This window comes from Mustelus asterias, unplaced genomic scaffold, assembly GCF_964213995.1.
Source record: "Mustelus asterias unplaced genomic scaffold, sMusAst1.hap1.1 HAP1_SCAFFOLD_1432, whole genome shotgun sequence".
Taxonomy (NCBI): domain Eukaryota; kingdom Metazoa; phylum Chordata; class Chondrichthyes; order Carcharhiniformes; family Triakidae; genus Mustelus; species Mustelus asterias.
Genome location: NW_027591377.1, coordinates 42,549 through 64,435, shown reverse-complemented (window position 1 = coordinate 64,435; position 21,887 = coordinate 42,549). Strand labels below are relative to the sequence as shown.

At 43.9% G+C, this 21,887-nt stretch overlaps 1 protein-coding gene across 1 annotated transcript in view; it reads right to left on the bottom strand.

The window, feature by feature from the left end:
- Window positions 1–21,887, bottom strand: part of LOC144488275 (neurofibromin-like) — a gene marked incomplete at its 3' end in the record, with an annotated part of 72,997 nt that overhangs the window by 27,318 nt on the left and 23,792 nt on the right. Inside the window, exons 5-11 of the mRNA XM_078206318.1 lie at window positions 17,975–18,177; window positions 17,187–17,380; window positions 15,168–15,308; window positions 14,051–14,330; window positions 9,170–9,384; window positions 4,481–4,542; window positions 2,940–3,054 (exon numbers count right to left, since the gene is read on the bottom strand). Coding sequence (XP_078062444.1) covers window positions 2,940–3,054; window positions 4,481–4,542; window positions 9,170–9,384; window positions 14,051–14,330; window positions 15,168–15,308; window positions 17,187–17,380; window positions 17,975–18,177 — 1,210 coding nt within the window. The remainder of the gene's footprint in view (window positions 1–2,939; window positions 3,055–4,480; window positions 4,543–9,169; window positions 9,385–14,050; window positions 14,331–15,167; window positions 15,309–17,186; window positions 17,381–17,974; window positions 18,178–21,887) is intronic.

Here is a 21,887-nt window from a genome sequence, read left to right as displayed (position 1 = left end):
CAGCCTCTGAAAGGTAGGGGTTGGTACGCCAGACAGCAGCAGCATCACCCTTTCAGCAGGTTTAATCATATGGTCAGGGCTGGACTCCAGAGAATGACGTGCAGCAAGTTCAGAGAGTGACAAGTTAGAATGGATGAGAGAAGCACAGAATTTAACATGGCTGATGTCACACCAATAGTTCTCAATTAAAAGCTCAAGAGCGGGCCAGCAGGAGGGGAGGAAGAGAGCTAGAGATGATGAAAGTGTCTGTTGAGTGGACCGGTGAGGTATGAAGGAGAACACCTGCCCAAAGAAATCAACACGGAGACGGAAGTGATGGAAGAAGCGTTCAATATTATGCTAAGCCTGAAATTTATTGAGGTTGGGGCAAAAGGAGATAAAAAGGAGCCCTTTGCTGAGTACAGATTGTTCAGAGTCAGAGAGGGGAAGGCCAGAGAATACAGTGAATACACTGCAAGAGGTGAGGTTACAAGAATGGGTGGAGTCAGTGGGAAGGAGTCGGAGGAGTGTCGGTACCAAAGTTTGTTGGGGCTAGCATTCCTTAACAACAGCAAGGAGGAGAAAAAGTTTCTTAAGGTGCCAGATGAGAAGAAGAACAAAATGCAACCGGGGGCCAAGACAGCTTTGAGAGAGGGTGAGCCAGTGCCGCTGGAGAGAGGGGTCAGGTACAGGTGGTGGCTCTCAGCACTGAATGTGGATCTCAGAATGTGGCAAGGACAGTAGTCAGAGAAACACTGTATGCCTCAGAGATAGCTGCAATTCTGGTTGGATTCGAAACATAATAAGGGTGGAACTTCAGTTGGAATCCAGGTGGGGCAAATGGTGGCAGTCACTGAGGAAGGAGATGTGGTTGTGAAAGCAAGTTTTGGCAGACACCTTATCAAACACCAGAAGGGAGATGGAAAGCAGTGAAGATTAAAGAGACAAATGGAAATCATGGAAAGAAGAGCAGAACTTCTTAAAGCTCAGCATCCCTGGTAGAGAAGTGGCAGTGAATTCAACACCAAAATAAACACAAAATACTCTGAATGCTGGAGATCTGAGATAAAAACAGAAAAGTGCTGCAAAAACTCAGGTCTGGCAGCATCTGTGGAGAGAGAAACAGAGTTAACATTTAAATCCAATACGACTTTTCCAGAACTGGAGAGAGGTAGAATGTGATGGGTTTTATGTTGTTAAAATTGTCAAGGAAAGCGGATTTATTTTTTTAAAAATTTCAAATAATCACCGCAAATTGTACACGGAGTTATATCGGGATTTTTGCAAGAATGAATTAGCCACAAAATGAGATACCATGTTCCATTTTGATGCAGCCTCTCAGTCTCAACCAGATAGGCGAGAGGGCAAAACATAGATAGAGGATGCTGAGAGGCAAAAAAAGGAACAGTCACTCTCTCAATACAAAATGTTCCTTTGGCCCCCTGATTATAATAGTTTCAGCTTCCACTGCATACTCCTCTACCCCATGCAGTCCAAGATCAATTCGGGGTCCAGAACCATTTGACACTGAATTTAATGCAAGCCATCAGCCCGCAAGAACAAAATACTCCCACCAATTCCCTCCTGTTCTGCCAACACAATAGAAATTAATTGTTCTTACATTACGTGCAAAGTGCAGAGGCACAAACTATTTGTAAAGTACATGCACCAAAAACTACGTGGGAGCACGATGCAATGAATACTGGCTGCCATGAATAAGTACTCGCGATCCATCACTAATTCGGTTCTCCAATCACTGAAACATTGCTTAAAATCATCTCATGCCATGTTATTATTCATCTTTCCCCTTGGGTCTTTGCTCATGCTAGCATGGCGCACAGGAGGATGCCAGCCAGCAAATAGCGGTTCAGCTATTTTGCCGCTTTTGGAATGGCACGCTATTTTTGGTAGACTCTCACTCATCTTAAAATAAACCCTCCCTGTGATGTTTTCCAGATCGTCAAACACAAGGTTCTGGCTCAAGGCAATCCAGAGCTTTGACGGATATCATTTGGCTTGTGCATTTTCAGAATATGGATGAAAGTGGCAAGACCACATTTACCGGGTGGCTTACCCCAGGCACACTGCGGAGGGCAATGATTCACAAACCTAGCATAGATTTGAGTTAAGGATGGGGATGGCAAATTAGTGAATCATTTGGGTTTTCCAACTATTTGACAACTTTAGGGTTCGTTATTTCTGGTGCTGGTCCACAATCAGAATGATTGAATTTGATTTCACAAGTTGCCATGGTGGGATTTCTCCAGTACCATAAACACCACACTCCAAATCATTCCATGGACAAAATAGTCCCATGTACATTAAAGATGATGGCCTCCGTGCCATGTAGCAATGAAATTGTAAAGAAAATTTTGAGAAGCAGGGATAAGATTTTGTTACTTGTTGGTCCAGTGGAAATCTCCCTCACTGTGGGGGGGTGCGATTTATCAGAGTATATAACCAATAGGCCCGCTAATGTTTTTTGTAGTACGTAATCTGTTTTCAAGCACAGGGACACTTCAAATTTCTTTATACAAGTACATATGCACAGTAACTTGAAGGAGCCAATTTGCGCACAGGAACTTTTGGGTTGCTGTGTGACCCTGCAGCTTAGAGGGAGCATTGTAATAAACTAAGAGTTACTTGGAGACAAACGCTCCATTACCAATTGGGCATCTTCCGGGTCTCAGGGCTGCCTTGTCTACAGGTCTTTATTTAATCTCAAAAGCAAACTTCTGTGAAATCTCACAGCGAGTGTTTATTTAAACGTGTGTGCAAATACCACTAAACACAATAATTCCAGCTTTCAACATTTTCAAAGTAGCTCCATAAGTCCTGCGACATCATCACTGGTTTAGAGACATGGCTTTTAGAAAATAAGCGCCAAGATTAAGATTTATAAACTTAAGTTTAGAAGGGCAGTGTAAGGAAGGCAAGTCCAAGTAATGCTTTGCAGTCACCTTGCTCAGGATCCGAATGATCTGCTTAATCTGTCCATGGGTCACTCGCTTACTGATGCAGCCAAAGACAACGAGGGCTCTTGGTTGAAGAGACGGGTTGTACTGGAATGCAAATCTATGTAGAGTGAGAACAATTAATTAAAAAATGAGACAAAGTTGCAATAAAACCAGACAATGCATTGTGCGAGCACCAGATCAACTAGAAGAATTACGTACCAACACTACTAAAACCCACAAGGACTGGGATGGTCACTGGTTCAGTACTCAGTTGATGCCCAATTCGCCAATCTCACCAAGCGGTTAATATGGGTGCAATTCACTCAATTCCCACCTGACCTGGGGATAGGGCTTGGGTGGGATTGTTGTCGGTGTGGACTCGATGGCCGAATGGCCTCCTTCAGCACTGTTGAGATTCTAATGATTCTGACCCAGGGAGGAAAAGTCCACTCACTGCTCCCCACTGCTGTGGCAAAGTGGGCACAAAGGCACCCTTTGAGTGCAAATTTGGGCTTTGATGCTCTCTTTTAGGTAGAAAGACCACAATGCAAAAGATCCCCACATTCTGGTGCCAGTGTTTCCCTCTGAAACCCTGCAATATATTAACTGAGAGCTGTCCTTTTAAGGTGAAGTGGACTCTCCTTGTAGTTGTTGCAGCCCTCTGTAAACTCATCTTAATGGCACCTCACAGTGACATCAATGTGCCCCTTCTATAAATTATTTTAAAAACACTTTTCAGCGCCAAAGCAGAGCTTGGAATAGCAAGAAATCTTAAATCGCTCAAGGGAAATGGCAACTGCTCGTCAGATATTTTTGCACCAGTTATAAAGATGCAGTGTCGATAGGACAATGCAGGTTTCTGCATTGGGAAAGACATACATTAGAATAAAGTGGCAGAGTCTCCATTTCACTGTATTATACTATTAAATATTTCACTGTTTCAATTGAGAAAAAGCAGAGATGCAATGCATGAGAGCATCATGAAATGGTGGGACACAAGTTTGATCCCTCTGCACTGCTGCCTCTCAGCGCCAGGGACCCGGGCTTGATTCTCGGCTTGGGTCACTGTCTGTGTGGAGTCTGCATGTTCACCTTTGCCTGCGTGGGTTTCCTCTGGGAGCTCCGGTTTCTTTCCACAGTCCGAAAGATGTGCTGGTTAGGCGCATTGGCCGTGCTAAATTCTCCCTCAGTGTACCCGAAACGGCACCGGAGTGTGGCGACTAGGGGATTTTCACAGTAACTTCACTGCAGTGTTAATGTAAGCCTACTTGTGACTAATAAAATGAACTTTTAACTTTTTGCTTCACTCTCAGACATGATGTTGAAGGAAAATGAGAAAGAATTTCAACATGCAAGTTTCCTTGGAGCCAGAAGACCCATTTCCCTGTATTCTGGGACACTGGAGACACATAGCTTGATGAGACCAGCAGTGGGGGGGAAGGGGTGGGCGCGGAGAGAAACATTTAGGAAGTAACTATAATAAAAATAAAATCAGAGAAAAAGTAACTAATTTTTTGTACAACGTGCAGACTAATAAAACCTACTTTTGTGCTAATTCTGTCCACTGGTCCAGCCACTTGCAGGTTGGTATATCCCTCATACAGGCCTGAAAATAAATCATGGATTATTACAACTTCATCACTCTTGACTACAATCAAATTCTTTGACAAAAAGATCACAACTTATTTGGCAACATTTTTCCTTCATTAACCTGGGAACTTTCCTTTGAAAAAAAACCATTTATTTGATCACCATCTAGTCAAGCCATCTCCCACAACTCTACAATATATTAACCAGTTGGTAACCTTTTTTAAACATATGGCACTATTACTCAGATAACTGGAGACCACAACTATTCCAACTGCTCACCAATAAAAGTAAGTCAAAGCATAAACTGACAGCTCGGAAAGTTTAATGCAGAATGCACGCTTGAGATTGGGGACTCCACAATTAAGGGGACAGATAGGAGGGTCGGAACTAAAGGTAGGGACTCAGGGTTGGTGTGTTGCCTACCAGGGGCTGGGGTCCGGGATGTGTCTGACAGGGTATTCAGGACTCTTAGGGGGGAGGGAGATAAACCACAAGTTATTGTACATGTGGGGACACACGACATAGGGAGGATAGGGGAAGGGGATATTAGGCAGGGATTTATGGAGTTGGGGTGGAAACTAAAGGCCAAGACTGACAGAGTGGTTATCTCTGGACTCTTGCCTGTACCACGGGATAGTTTAGAGAGGAATAGGGAGAGGGAAGGTTTGAATTCATGGCTGAGGGGATGGTGCAGGAGGGAGGGGTTCAGGTACTTAAGCAATTGGGGCTCGTACTGGGGAAGGTGTGACCTCTATGAGAAGGATGGTCTACACCTTAATCAGAAGGGGACCAATATCCTGGGGGGTAAATTTGCTAAGGCCATGCAGGGAGGTTTAAACTGATTCGGGGGGGGGGAGGGATCCTGAGTAGTGGGGCTGAAAGTGAGGGATGCATGGATGGGGACTGCAATGCACGGCATTGCAGAGGTGGGGTGGAGCAGGGTTTGAAATGTGTATACTTCAATGCCAGGAGTATTCGCAATAAAGTGGGTGAACTTGCAGCGTGGATCAGTACCTGGGACTTCGATGTTGTGGCTATTTCAGAGACATGGATAGAGCAGGGGCAGGAATGGATGCTGCAGGTCCCGGGGTTCAAATGTTTTAGTCGAAGTAGGGAAGGAGGTAGAAGAGGGGGAGGGGTAGCATTATTGGTCAGAGATTGTATCACAGTGTCAGAGAGGAGGTTTGATGAGGACTTATCTGTTGAGGTAGTATGGGCGGAGATTAGAAATAGGAGAGGAGAGGTCAACCTGTTGGGAGTCTTTTATAGACCTCCTAAAAGTTCTAGAGAGGTTGAGGAAAGGATTGCGGAGTCAATCCTGCTTAGGAGTGAAAGTAATAGGGCAATTGTTATGGGGGATTTTAACTTGACTAATATTGACTGGAATTGTTATAGCTCTAGCTCGTTAGAGGGGTCAGTTTTTGTTCAAAGCGTGCAGGAAGGTTTTTTGACTCAGTATGTAGACAGGCCAACTAGAGGTGAGGCTATATTGGATCTGGTGCTGGGAAATGAGCCAGACCAGGTGCTAGACTTGGAAGTTGGTGTGCATTTTGGTGATAGTGACCACAATTCGGTTACGTTCACCTTAGTGATGGAAAGGGATAGGCATGAACCTCGGGCCAGTGGTTTTAGCTGGGGGAAGGGTAATTATGAGGCTATTAGGAGAGAATTAGGAAACATAGGTTGGACTAGGAGATTACAGGGACTGGGAACGTCCGACATGTGGAGTTTTTTCAAGGAGCAGCTACTGCGAGTCTGTGATAGGTATGTCCCTGTCAGGCAAGGAGGAATTGGTAGGGCTAGGGAACCGTGGTGCACCAAAAAAGTTTCTTTGTTGGTTAAAAAGAAAAAGGAGGCTTATGTTCGGATGAGACGTGAGCACTCGGGTAGTGCACTAGAAAGCTTTAGATTGGCTAAGAGGGAGTTGAAGAGCGAGCTTAGAAGGGCTAAAAGGGGACATGAGAAGACTTTGGCGGATAGGGTTAAAGAGAATCCTAAGGCGTTCTATAGGTATGTCAAGAACAGAAGGTTGGTTAGGGCAAGTTTAGGGCCAGTTATAGATGGCAGAGGGAAGTTATGTGTGGAACCGGAGGAGATTGGTGAAGCATTGAACCAATATTTCTCTTCGGTGTTCACGCAAGGGGACATGAATATAGCTGAGGAGGACACTGGGTTGCAAGGGAGTAGAATAGACAGTATTACAGTTGATAAGGAGGATGTGCAGGATATTCTGGAGGGTCTGAAAATAGATAAATCCCCTGGTCCGGATGGGATTTATCCAAGGATTCTCTGGGAGGCAAGAGAAGTGATTGCAGAGCCTCTGGCTCTGATCTTCAGGTCGTCGTTGGCCTCTGGTATAGTACCAGAAGATTGGAGGTTAGCGAATGTTGTCCCATTGTTTAAGAAGGGGAACAGAGACTTCCCCGGGAATTATAGACCGGTGAGTCTCACTTCTGTTGTCGGCAAGATGTTGGAAAAAATTATAAGGGATAGGATTTATAGTTATTTGGAGAGTAATGAATTGATAGGTGATAGTCAGCATGGTTTTGTGGCAGGTAGGTCGTGCCTTACTAACCTTATTGAGTTTTTTTTGAGAAAGTGACCAAGGAGGTGGATGGGGGCAAGGCAGTGGACGTGGTATATATGGATTTTAGTAAGGCGTTTGATAAGGTTCACCATGGTAGGCTTCTGCAGAAAATGCAGATGTATGGGATTGGGGGTGATCTAGGAAATTGGATCAGGAATTGGCTAGCGGATAGGAAACAGAGGGTGGTGGTTGATAGTAAATATTCATCATGGAGTGCGGTTACAAGTGGTGTACCTCAGGGATCTGTTTTGGGGCCACTGCTGTTTGTAATATTTATTAATGATCTGGATGAGGGTATAGTTGGGTGGATTAGCAAATTTGCTGATGACACCAAAGTCGGTGGTGTGGTAGACAGTGAGGAAGGGTGTCGTAGTTTGCAGGAAGACTTAGACAGGTTGCAAAGTTGGGCCGAGAGGTGGCGGATGGAGTTTAATGCGGAGAAGTGTGAGGTAATTCACTTTGGTAGGAATAACAGATGTGTTGAGTATAGGGCTAACGGGAGGACTTTGAATAGTGTGGAGGAGCAGAGGGATCTAGGTGTATGTGTGCATAGATCCCTGAAAGTTGGGAATCAAGTAGATAAGGTTGTTAAGAAGGCATATGGTGTCTTGGCGTTTATTGGTAGGGGGATTGAATTTAGGAGTCGTAGCGTTATGTTGCAACTGTACACAACTCTGGTGCGGCCGCACTTGGAGTACTGTGTGCAGTTCTGGTCCCCACATTACAGGAAGGATGTGGAGGCTTTGGAGAGGGTGCAGAGGAGGTTTACCAGGATGTTGCCTGGTATGGAGGGGAGATCCTATGAGGAGAGGCTGAGGGATTTGGGATTGTTTTCGCTGGAAAGGCGGCGGCTAAGAGGGGATCTTATTGAAACATATAAGATGATTAGAGGTTTAGATAGGGTGGATAGTGATAGCCTTTTTCCTCTGATGGAGAAATCCAGCACGAGGGGGCATGGCTTTAAATTGAGGGGGGGTAGTTATAGAACCGATGTCAGGGGTAGGTTCTTTACCCAGAGGGTGGTGAGGGATTGGAATGCCCTGCCAGCATCAGTAGTAAATGCGCCTAGTTTGGGGGCGTTTAAGAGATCCGTAGATAGGTTCATGGACGAAAAGAAATTGGTTTAGGTTGGAGGGTCACAGTTTTTTTTTTTTTTTTTTAACTGGTCGGTGCAACATCGTGGGCCGAAGGGCCTGTTCTGCGCTGTAATGTTCTATGTTCTATGTTCTATGAGGGATGGGTCTCACACACAGTGAAAAGGGCAGCGTCAATTCTTCGTCTTGGTTTACTTTCTTCAGTCAAACAATAGCTCTGGTTAATTACAACTGACACTTTGAAATTGGCAGAAGACCGTGCAAATAGTTGCTTATGAAACTACTTTATTTCCCCACTGATGCACAGTTACATAATCATTTACAACAGTCAAAAGAGGGAAATGAAAGCAGCTTGGTAATTTGAAAATGACCAAAGATATATACAAGTTTAAAAAAAATGCTTCGGCAATTTAAGATTTATTTCCCATTTAATGCAAACAATTTTTATGCCTTCACTTAAAACCCAAACATCAACTTTGGGCTGAGTGGGACCTAGTCTCCTTGGATGCCTGCCAAGCAAATCACAGTCCAGCATTTCACAATCCTACTTTCTCTGTCCATGAAATGCCTTGCTCCCTTTTTAAAAAAAAAATGTGTTGGCCAAGTCAAGTCTAAATTTTGAAGCAGAGTAGGCAGCCAGGACTTATTACTGTCAAGCTGCGTTCTGCTAACTCTAAGTGTGTGCTGTTATAGCAGTGTGCCATGTCACAACTGTTTCATCCGCTTTTGTATGATATCTGACAGACATGTGGAAAACCACAAGCTGTCCCCCTCTATATACCCACTTCCTCATAATGCAATCTTGTAGATCATAAGGAGGCTACATAACAGTACGGCAAGGGACGTGTTGCTTCTCATCAGATTCGTTGCTGACAGGAGCCAGAAGGAATTATTCCATAAAGGGCTGGAAGCTTTCCTGCATGTGTGACTGTCAAGCTGCCTTAGCTCTTTCTCTCTCTTACCTCCATTATTTCCAACAAGGCTTCAGTTACAGTTTCGAGGGAAGTAAGGGCAAAGGTCTCCCGCTCGTAGGATCCAGGCGAGAAGGAACGATCCCGATAGCTGGATCGGAAAGCAATCACAGCAGCCGATTTGACTTTACTAATCCCAAAGAGCAGGTAGAACTTGGGCAATGAAAACTCAGTCAGACTGAGCCTCAGCACTTGCTTCGTCTCTTCTGTTAGGAAGGAAAGTAACAGTTTTTAAACCGTGAAGCACATTCCAACTCAAAAATCTACAAACTTATTACTTAAACATGGAAACTGAGAAATTATTGGCTGGGATGTGAGCCATATGATATGGGAAGGCTAGATGTGTTCATGACAATCCTCCAATCGCTTTTACAGTCTTCAGCCAATCTACTTTAAATGGCATTGCTTTACTTGGCTACAGCATTCAGTGCATCTAATATGCCCAAAATGTCATAATGACAGAGGTGAGTAATACCTTCAAATGCAAAGCAACAGTTTAAAAGATTCAATTAAAAAAAAATTTGTATTCATTGGATCATAGAAACCCTACAGTGCAGAGAGGGGCCATCTGGCCCATCGAGTCTGCACCGATCACAATCCCACCCAGGCCCTACCCCCATATCCCTACACATTTACCCGCTAATCCCTCTAACCTACGCATCTCAGGACACTAAGAGGCAATTTTAGCGTGGCCAATCAACCTAACCCGCACATCTTTGGACTGTGGGAGGAAACCGGAGCACCCCCATGCAGACACGAGGAGAATGTGCAAACTCCACACAGGCAGTGACCCAAGCCGGGATTCGAACCCAGATCCCTGGAGCTGTGAAGCAGCAGTGCTAACCACTGTGCTACCGTGCCGCCCACTGTGCTACTGTGTCGCCCATGGTATTCTTAAAATTCTTTGTGATATTCGTCCTCTCAGCTTTCACCCCCTAATTAACCCGCCCATCTACTCCTTATGGCTGAGATACATGATGGTGGACTGTTCTGCAGGTTGCAGCAGTCTTCTAATATGTCTTGCTTAAGTCGTGTCTCACTTGAGCCCAGGCGGTGAGTTCCAGGAGTCTATTCAGTTTGGGGGAACATCTTATCTTCACTGGACAAGCAACTGTGCCTTTCCAGGCAGGATCCAAAGAGAGCAATTAGAAGGAAGAAACTTAACTCATTTGGGGATGCTGAAGACAACTATAACATCCTCACCATCAGCAGAGGTCAATTAACACATGGCGATCAGGATTTAACCAGGGATGATCTTGGTTCATTTTTGCACAGATACTTTAAACCACTGTTCACAATCTCACCATCCCACTCAGCTCTTATGTGAGCTTTGAACTGTATATTCATTCCATCACAAAGATTGCCTATTTTCACCACCACAATATCGTTCACCTTCACCTCAGTCTCTGGAATCCTCTTACATGCCATTGCCAGTTGTAGACCATATAGTTCCAATTTTGTCTCCAATTTTCAACTTTCTTTAAACTTTAACTCATGCACAATTATTGTTGTTCCTAGCTTATAGATAGGATGCAAAGCTGGGCTGAAAAATGGCAAATGGAGTTTAACCCTGATAAATGTGAGGTGATTCATTTTGGTAGGACAAATTTAAATGTGGATTACAGGGTCAAAGGTAGGGTTCTGAAGACTGTGGAGGAACAGAGAGATCTTGGGGTTCATATCCACAGATCTCTAAAGGTTGCCACTCAAGTGGATAGAGCTGTGAAGAAGGCCTATAGTGTGTTAGCTTTTATTAACAGGGGGTTGGAGTTTAAGAGCCGTGGGGTTATGCTGCAACTGTACAGGACCTTGGTGAGACCACATTTGGAATAGTGTGTGCAGTTCTGGTCACCTCACTATAAGAAGGATGTGGAAGCGCTGGAAAGAGTGCAGAGGAGATTTACCAGGATGCTGCCTGGTTTGGAGGGTAGGTCTTATGAGGAAAGGTTGAGGGAGCTAGGGCTGTTCTCTCTGGAGCGGAGGAGGCTGAGGGGAGACTTAATAGAGGTTTATAAAATGATGAAGGGGATAGATAGAGTGAACGTTCAAAGACTATTTCCTCGGGTGGATGGAGCTATTACAAGGGGGCATAACTATAGGGTTCATGGTGGGAGATACAGGAAGGATATCAGAGGTAGGTTCTTTACGCAGAGTGTGGTTGGGGTGTGGAATGGACTGCCTGCAGTGATAGTGGAGTCAGACACTTTAGGAACATTTAAGCGGTTATTGGATAGGCACATGGAGCACACCAGGATGATAGGGAGTGGGATAGCTTGACCTTGGTTTCAGATAAAGCTTGGCACAACATCGTGGGCCAAAGGGCCTGTTCTGTGCTGTACTGTTCTATGTTCTATTATCCTGCACCAAGTCCCACTCACCTATCATCCTTTGTATCCTGTATTAATGAAATCAGGCTGCTGGATTCAACAGCACGTTGATACCCTTACATTTCTGTGGATCCCTGATTCGATCCCCAAATAGGATGCTACAGTTGCAAACAGTTTGGTTCAGCCTTAGACTGCAACCTTCTCCCCAGCATCTGTCTGTGAATAGGCAACCAACTTTATAGCAGAAACTGAAGACAATGATTTTGGGCCTCCCAATATTTAGTTGGGGAAATTTCTGCTCATCCTGTACTGAAGATTGGACAAGCAATCTGACAATCTAAAGAGGCTGAGAGGTGGCGGTGAGGAAGCGTTGGGTGCCATCAGCATATATGTAGAAACTGATGGTGTTTTTGAATATCGCTGAGGGCAACATGCAGAGGAAGCCGGAAGGCGCCAAGGACAGTTCTTTGGAGATAAGCCAGGGGCAATGGTGCAGGCGTGAGTGCAAAAACTTGATTGGAGGGATGCCAGCAGGGTGTAGCAGAAAAGTCAGTCACAGATTTGAGAGGCGACAACACGTTGAATGACTTGCAGAGGAAAGGGACATTGGGGAAGGGGGATGGTAGCAAGAAGAGAAGGGATTAGGATGGGGTCTTGGTTCCTATGAGAACTGGTAGATTAATTTTGAAACTATTTCTCAACTGTTGCGTAACCTTTGCTCAATTGGCCTAGCATTGCTAAAATAGTTCAAGTAAATCTTCACATTCTTATTAACATTTCCAGATTCCGAGTAGGCATGAGTCAGCAGTGCAAAAACACGCTCAACATCTGGGCTGACCGAAGGAACAAATCACACAAGGAAGCCAAGAGTTACACTAACCTCATGGAGAAGTGTTTCAGAGAGTCAGTGAACCTTGCTTAATTTCTACATTGCTTCAGACTTGTACATGTTGATCCTGAACAATGCATGCAATACTGAGAAAGGCACATTTCCCAGATTTGCCATCCTTAAACCAACAACTAAAATGCTTGCATTTACTAATGTCTTCACTGTAGGAAAAAAATGTTTGCTTGCCAGTTGAGGGCTGCAGCTGGACAATTGCAACAATTGAGAAATAATTTCAAAATTAATCCACCAGTTTGTGAAATAGTTTACAAATTTAATTGTGATTAGCACAGGCAGTTTTTAATTGAAATATTGTATTTTACAGGCTTAATATTTGAAACCATCTTAAATATTATGATTTTAAAAAAACTGTTGAGTTTGATTCCTTTGCTGCAACATAACAAGCTTCACAGAGGCGTAATGTCCTTCAGGGAAGGAAATCTGCCATCCTTACCTGGTCTGGTCAATGCAACTCTAGACTACAATTGACTCTTAACTGTCCTCTGGAATGGGCTAGAAAGCCACTCAGTTCAAGGCTATTAGGGATGGGTAATGAATATTGGCTTTGCCAGTGGTGCCCACATTCCATGAAAGAAACAAATTTAAAACTTGATGCTGTGTGAAAGGGAATGGTATTAAAACGGGTGACCAAAAGCTTGACACAGGGTGCCAGGGAGCGAAGGGAATGAGGGCATCGAGTAATCAGAGGACAGAAATCCAGAGCATGGGGCCTAGACAAGCAAAATAAATGACTACCAACAATGGAACCAAGGACAGGGACGGCACAGTGGCACAGCGGTTAGCAGTGCTGCCTCACAGTGCCAGGGACCTGGGTTCGATTCCCAGTCAGAGTTTGTGTGGAGTTTGCACATTCTCCCCGTGTCTGCGTGGGTTTCCTCTGGGTGCTTCTGTTTCCTCCCATCGTCCAAAGATGTGCGGGTTAGGTGGATTGGCCGTGCTAAATTACCCCTCTGTGTCAAGGGGATTAGCTAGGGTAAATGTGTGGGGTTATGGGGATAGGATCTGGGTGGGATTGTGGCTGTTGCAGACTCGATGGGCCAAATGGACTCCTCCTGCACTGTCGGATTCTATGATTCTATGGCAGGGATGGATCCACAGGGGAATATGGTTCTTGGGTCAGAGGGTGCGTGCAGTTGGAGAAGACGACAATTTAACATGAGGACGAGAATTTTAGATGGGAAATGTTGGAAGCCAATGTATCAGTGGGAATTGGGCTGATGATGAACAGGTGTTGGTGTATGATTTGGATATGGGCAGGGTTTAGGATGACTTGGCAGTTGATGGAAGGTGGAGGTTAGAACATTGGAACAGTCAAGCCTGGAGGCAACAAAGATTTGAAGGATTTCAACAGTTGCGGTAAAAGCAGTGGCAGGCAATCTTAAAGGACTGCAAGTTGGCCAACTTAGTGATGATCAGAAATAACTGCCCACAATTCCTCCAACAAAAAATACTGCATTTGTTTCACAACATTTGTTTTTGGGACACCGAAAGGTTCACATGCAAGACAAACTGCAAAAATCTAGAAATCTGAAATGAAGTATTAATTTTAAAAAATGCAAGCTAGAGAAGAGAATTGCAAAATTCTTCCATTTTATACGCTACATTGTAAACACAGAAGGTCACTTGACCAGAGCTTACCACTAAAATTGAGTTGGGAACAAGTGCAGAGTGAATGAATAATATTGATAACTAAGCCATGGGTGGAAGCACGAAGGGATAGAGGCCCAGTGGCCACCAATAGAGTAACCACGTGGAAGAGGTAGGGGAGATGTGCGGCCACATCGAGTGAATTGTTGAAAGACAACATCAGCATGTAACGGGCTAGGATGGCAATGTCGTCCCACATCAGGTGCTGTTCCAGAGTAGGAGTTGGGGAGAGGCAGGTCTTATCAATTATTTTGCACATTCTTCCAATCACCTGCAGAGAAGGAACAGCAAGAAAAAGATCACATGTAGCAAAAAATGAATTTCTAAATACACTGTTAGGCAAACTTGTAATTTAGATATAATGCATAAACAGCTTGAGGTTTAAGACAAAATAAGGACATAGGAACAAGAGTAGGCCATTCAGCCCGTCAAGCCTGCTCCACAATTAATGTGATCAGGGCTGACTGGACATGCCAATATCTCTTACAACCACTATCCCATAACCTTTTACATTATTGTTAATCAGGAATCTATCAATCTCTGCTTTAAACATACTCAATAACTGAGCTTCCACAGCCCAAATAATGACTAAAATCGAGTGGCTCCAAAGCTACCAGAAATCCCTAAGGCGAAGCTATGGTTTTTGCACAGAATTCCCAATTTGCATTAACTTCAAATTGTTGCTCCCTCCTTCAACATGCTGAGATATGAACCCTCTCATTGCTGGAGGACCTCCATTAAGTCACTTAAGTGGGCATTGTTCATGTGTCAGCTTTGACAGTGACTGTCCACAGGCAACTGACAATGGGGAGCCAAGGCTGCTATTGTGTTTAGACCCTGGCTGTGCACATTTTACAGTGAGAACAATAGGATAACTGTAAAGAGGAAGACAGACTGATTTGACTCTTCCCTAGCCCAGGGATATTAACTAAGGTTGGTTAACAGCATTGACCAAGGTTCAAGCCTGTGACCTCTGATCTTAGTACTGCATCAGGCTATACCTTCAATCATTAGGTCATTGAGTTTGGTATCTACACGTGCACGTGAATCCCTAGAGTAATTGAATCCAAGTTATATCCCAAATTATCAGAGATATTTTTCCTCATACCTTGCTTGAAACAAGTTTTACATTTCCTGATGCCAGAGCTACTGCAGTATCTGCCATGACCTCTGCTTTGATAGAGCCCAAACCGCCTGTAGCACTGGTCTTTATGAAGCTGTCGAGTACCACATCAAGCAGGTCCGTGATCTGCAAAAGCAAACGAGGGGTAAGACAAAAACAGTGCACCATATAGCAAGTCAAGCCAGAGACAACTGTGAAGCGGAAAATTGTCTTAGTGAAAAGGTGGCAAAGGCCAACGATATGCCAGCGGAGATTTATTAAACTGGATGTCAAAATGGTGGCCATTTCGACAATGGAGCAATGGTGTCGTGCAATTATAAATCACCTAACAAGCTAGAAATCAAAAATATAATGAAACGTTTAAATATCAGCAAAACTACATTTGAGTAGAATTAGGTTACAATTATCTTCAATAAAATGTAAAATATTGTCAGCATGAAGCTTTTGGTGCTTCAGGTTGATAACTTGGCAATCCAGGTAGGGCGGGATCCTCCCACCACCCTAACCACCACCTCCCCTCTCCCCCCCGTCTCCCCCAAGCATGTTTTGTGGTGGTAGAGACTGCCCACCATTGTTTGGTGGCAGGAGTATCTGGTCCAACCACTGTCAACAGCGATTCCCATTGTTGGCACCCTCTGCTCCTGGGGAGCCTGCGGTGGGGGTCACCACCGGCCTGAACCACCGGAAAATCCTGTCCATAATTTCAGATCACGTGGAGCCCTTCTTTGGAGTGCTCATTTCAGGTGGGTTCTTTTTTTGAAATATAAAGTTTGTTTTGGTTTAATCTGTCTGAGGCATCATATTCTCCATTCGTACAGGGATTACCATTTGCAGAAGTTATGTTCATTTATTTCATCCTATTTTTCGTATTATCCCATGGAAAGCAACAGAAAGCAAACTAGACTTGTCTTTGAAATGTTGCAAGGAAGTCACATTTGCAGCCAAATCCAGCAATGAAAATGAACAGAACATGTGAAAATCTTAACCCAGATAATGTGACTTTCTTTTGCTTACCACTTGTATCCCTTTGCTGGTCCATAATCTACTATTCAACAAAGGCAATCCTTCAAACATATCTATCTGACTATCACCATTTATTCAGAACCCTAGAATTCCTTATCTAACACCGCTGTGAGGGCACCATTACTACTAAGGCTGTCGTGATTCTAAAGGTCCACTAGCACCTACACAGAACAATAAACGTGGCCATGCCTCTGTTGCCCACATCACAATATCAAAAAGGTAAAAATATGCCTTTGATCACCCCTGACATTTTTCTCTGATTCTCTGCCCATTGTTTCCATCTTGACATCTCCAAGGCACTCAAAGCTGTTAAACATGGTATTATCAAAGCAAGTTGTTATAGGGAAACTGTAAAAATGAGCTTGTGTGTAGCTATGTTAATGTATCAAGGGCATCCTTAAGGCAAATAAAGATATTGTGCATTGTATTTGCTGACAGCAGCAAGTTTCATAGGCCAGAGAATCCGGTGCAGAACGAGGCCATTCGGCCCGTCGAGTCTGCACCGACCACAATCCCACCCAGGCCCTACCCCCATATCCCTACATATTTTACCCACTAATTCCTCTAACCTATGCATCTCAGGACACTAAGGGACAATTTAGAATGGCCAATCAACCTAGCCTACACATCTTTGGACTGTGGGAGGAAACCGGAGCACCCGGAGGAAACCCACGCAGACACGGGGAGAATGTGCAAACTCCACACAGACAGCGACCTGAGCCGGGATTCGAACCCAGGTCCCTGGAGCTGTGAAGCAGCAGTGCTAACCACTGTGCTACCGTGCCGCCCATAAGTTTCATCTGCTCAGGCCAGTTATACGCAGGCGCGCGCGGGGGGGGGGGTAGTTGCAAAGGAGGATTTGTGAAATCAAGAAATTTATTTTGCTATAAATGCAGCAACATACAATTTCTTTTAGCTGCCTCGTTTATAAATATTGTCAGATTATAGTAGGAGGCATTTCATTAATAATTGCGTTGATACCTGACCGAGGCTGCCCCAGATCTTTGCCTGGATAGAAGGGTACATTTGCTTCTCGTTAATGGTCATTGTGATCAACTTATCCAGGATGGCAGTAACCCGCTGACGTTTGGCATCGTCATTGTGCTTACAGAAACGAACCAGGTTCGACAACCAGGGTGTCATGTATTCCAGACAAAGGTGCTTCAGTTCAATACCTGTAATAAAAAGAGTTCGTTAACTTTGAAAACCTTTTGAGTTGATCATTTTGTTCACGGGCATCCTTATGGCAAATAAAGACATTCTGCATTGTATTTGGTGTCAGCAGCAAGTTTCATCTTCTCAGGCCAATTAAATATGGGCTCATCAGGGAGGGAATTTAAGCTGGCAGGTTTGCTCGGTGTGAGACTTCAGTGCTGTAGCTGCTCACTTCAGCCAGGTGAAAAATGAATCTATTTGGGGCCTCAACACCCAGGTGCAGTGGCACACTCCTGTAACTCTGAACAAAGCAGATTTACAATCTGGCCGGAATCACGAGGGAGAGATACTAAGTTGAGGCTAATGGGAAGGAACAGAAAGTGAAACATTCACGTCAACTCCAACACACCTCTTGGTGAGCAATTCAGAGCAAGTTGCCCACTTCTTCTCCTGCACTGCCAAAAGAGATCAGAGAAAAATCGTGGGGGAAAACAAACATGGATATGTTTAAAGCCATCAGGAAACACCAATTTGGACCAGAGGCAAAAAGGTAGTATTTTAACCACTCCACACCCTCACACTTCCAAATCATTCTTCAAGAAAAATGTGCTTACTGGATTTGCTGAATCCTGAGATGCACTCTTCAAGGAACTCCAGTGTCAGGTGAGGTTCATTCGCTGCCAAGGTTTTACTGATGGAGACAATAAACAATGTGTTGTTTGCAGGGATGCACAGTCCAGATGTCTCCAGCAACTGACCCTCAATCTTCAAATTGAAGGTACATGTTAAGGCACACAGGAGATTATAGGCAGCAGACCTACGGGAATGTAAATAAATGCAAAATCAAAAGTCGCACCCAAGGAAGAGAAGTGGTGGCAGTGTACATAATTGCAGCATCAATTACAGCTAACATTTTTCCAGTTGCAAACATTCATTCTGTATAAAAATAAGGTTTGAAACAGCTGGTAAACTATTTAGAATGGAAAGTAGATACAGTCAGTGACAGGGAAATTCATTTGAATTCGACCAAAAGGGGTTGTGTGCCAAAACACAGGGTGCAGTTACCATTGACCATAAACTGAACTGGACCAGACATATAATTATTGTGGATACAAGAGCAGATCAGAGGCTGGGAACTTTGCAGTGAATAACTCACCTCCTGACTCTAAATCTGTCCATCAGCTATAAGCACAAGTCAGGAGTGTGCTGGAATACTGTCCATCCAGTTAGATGAGTACAGCTGCAACAACATTCAAGAACCTCGACACCATCCAAGACAAGCAGCCCGCTTGATCATCACCCCATCAACACTGGTGCACACTGGCAGCAATGTATACCATCTACAAGATGCACTGCAGCAACTCGCCAAGGCTTCAACAATACTATCCAAAACTGCAACCTCTACCATCTTGGAAGGACAAATGCAGCCAATGCAGCAAACTACCACTACCCACAAGTTCCATTCCAAGCTAAACACCATTCTGGAATTATATCCCCGATCCTTCAATGCTAATGGGTCAAACTCCTGTAATTGCTTCCCGAGCAGCACTGTGAGTGCGCCTACATCACATAGATTGTAGTGGCTCAGGAAGATGGCTCACCAGCAACTCAAAGGCAATCAGGGATGGGCAACAAATGCTGGCTTTGCCAACAACGATCACATCTTGTGGGTGGATAAAAACAAACATGAAAATACTCACCATATAACAGCAACAATTTCAATTTTACAACCAGATAGAACAGCATTCCATGATAAATTCTGACAAATCAAGACAACCAAAATAGTCAAAAAGGTCAAGTATACAAATATCCAACTCTATATTTGGCAGTTAGGTAAAATGATTTGCAACCAGAAAGATGCTTTCTGCTAGTTAATTAGGTTAGTTAATTAACACACTTGGTTAAGATTTTTCGATTTTGCATCCTCCTTCACATTGCTCACACACAGAGCGAAGATGAAAAGAAAACGTTTTTAGGCTTTTTTTTAAATTGCTGCATTGAAGGGCAAGGAACATTTGAGGAATTGATGTCAACTGTGAATATATCAACAGTCAACTGGTTTCCTTTCAAATGACTTTATTATAACCTTGTCCAGTATCCTCATCTGGTAAACCACCGCGTCCCTGTCGCAGATATATGTCAACCCAGAAAATAAGTCAAAACTGACCAGAGGTTCCAAAATAATCTTTCAGTTCTTAAAAATAGCCCTAAATGCAGGCTGCAGCATGCAGTCACACAAGTGCAATGGGGCGTGTGTTTGTCATAAGTAAACCTGCAGGTATAGCTAATTATGCATGACATGCACAAAAAATTGCATTAGAGGCAATGCAGGAGATTGAATGAGCGTGTTGTCTTATGAGGATAGGTTGGAAAGGCTGGGTTCGTTTCTACTGGAATTTACAACAAATGAATTAGGAGGAGTAGGCCACTCGGCTCCTCGAGTCAGAGTCACAGAGGTTTACAGCATGGAAACAGGCCCTTCAACCCAACTTGTCCATGCCGCCCCTTTTTTTAAAACCACTAAGCTAGTCCTAATTGCCCGCGCTTGGCCCTCTATATCCATCTTACCCACGCAACTGTCTAAATGCTTCTTAAAAGACAAAATTGTACCCGCCTCCACTACTACACTACCACCTCTGGCAGCTTGTTTCAGACACTCACCACGCTGAGAGAGAAAAAGTTGCCCCTCTGGATCCTTTTGTATCTCTCCCCTCTCAGTTATGCCCTCTAGTTTTAGACTCCCCCACCTTTGGGAAAAGATGTTGACTATCTAGCTGACCTATGCCCTTCATTATTTTATAGACCTTGATAAGATCAACCCCAAGTCTCCTACGTTTCAGGGGAAAAAGGTCCCAGTCTATTCAGCCTCTCCTTATAACTCAAACAATCAAGTCCCGGTAGCATCCTAGTAAATCTTTTCTGCACTCTTTCTAGTTTAATAATATCCTTTCTATAATCAGGTGACCAGAATTGTACACAGTATTCCAAGTGTGCCCTTACTGATGTCTTGTACAACTTCAACAAGACGTCCCAACTCCTGTATTCAATGTTCTGACCAACGAAACCAAGCATGCCGAATGCCTTCTTCACCACTCTGTCCACCTGTGACTTCACTTTCAAGGAGCTGTGAACCTGTACCCCAAGATCTCTTTGTTCTATAACTCTCCCCAACATCCTACCATTAACTGAGTCAGTCCTGTCCTGGTTTGAACTACCAAAATGCATCACCTCGCATTTATCTAAATTAAACTCCATCTGCCATTCATCAGCCCACTGGCCCAATTGATCAAGATCCCGTTGCAATCCTAGATAACCTTCTTCACTATGCCACCAATCTTGGTGTCATCTGCAAACTTACTAACCATGCCTAAATTCTCATCCAAATCATTAATATAAATGACAAATAACAGTGGACCCAGCACCGATCACTGAGGCACACCGCTGGTCACAGGTCTCCAGTTTGAAAAACAACCCTCTACAACCACCCTCTGTCTTCTGGAATCAAGCCAATTTTGTATCCATTTGGCTACCTCACCCTGGATCCCGTGAGATTTAACCTTATGCGGTACCCTGTTAAAGTCCATGTAGACAACATCAACTGCACTGCCCCCATCTATCTTCTTCATTACCCCTTCAAAAAACTCAATCAAATTTGAGAGACATGATTTTCCACTCACAAAGCCATGCTGACTGTCCCTAATCAGTCCTTGCCTCTGATGTCTTGTAAATGCCTGTAGATCTTGTCTCTGAGAATACCTAACAACTTACCCACCACAGATGTTAGGCTCAGCGATCTGTAGTTCCCAGGCTTTTCCCTGCAGCCCTTCTTAAATACAACATTTACCACCCTCCAATCTTCAGACACCTCACCTGTGGCTGTCGATGAGTCTGCTCTACCATTCAAGTAGGTCATAGCTAATTTGATTGTAACGTAAACCCCACATTCCTGTCTACCCTGATAACCTTTCACCCCCTTATTAATCAAGAATCTATCGAGTTCTTTCTTAAAAACATTAAAAGACTCTGCTTCCATTGCTTTTTGAGGAAGAGAGTTCCAGAGACTCTCAACCCTCGGAGAAAAAAATTCTCCTCACATGTCTTAAATAGGCGACCTCTTATTTTTAAACAGTGGCCCTTAGTTCTAGATTCTCTGAAAAGAGGAAACACCCTCTCCACATCCACCCTGTGAGTACCCCTCAGGGTCTTAAAGGTTTTGATCAAGTCGCCTCTTACTCTTCTAAATCCTAATGGATACAAACCTAACTTATAAACCTAATCTCTTCAATCTTTCCTCACAAGATAACCCACTAATTAGTCCAGTAAACCTGCTCTGAACTGCTTCTAACGCATTTACACTTTTCCTTAAATAAGAGACCAATACTGTACACAATACTCCAGATGTGGTCGCACCAATGCCCTGTACAACTGAAACTTAACCTCCCTACTCTTGGAATCAATTCCCCTCATAATAAACAATAACATTTTATTAGCTTTCCTAGAAGAGGGGTGGCTTAACTGAAGCAAGTA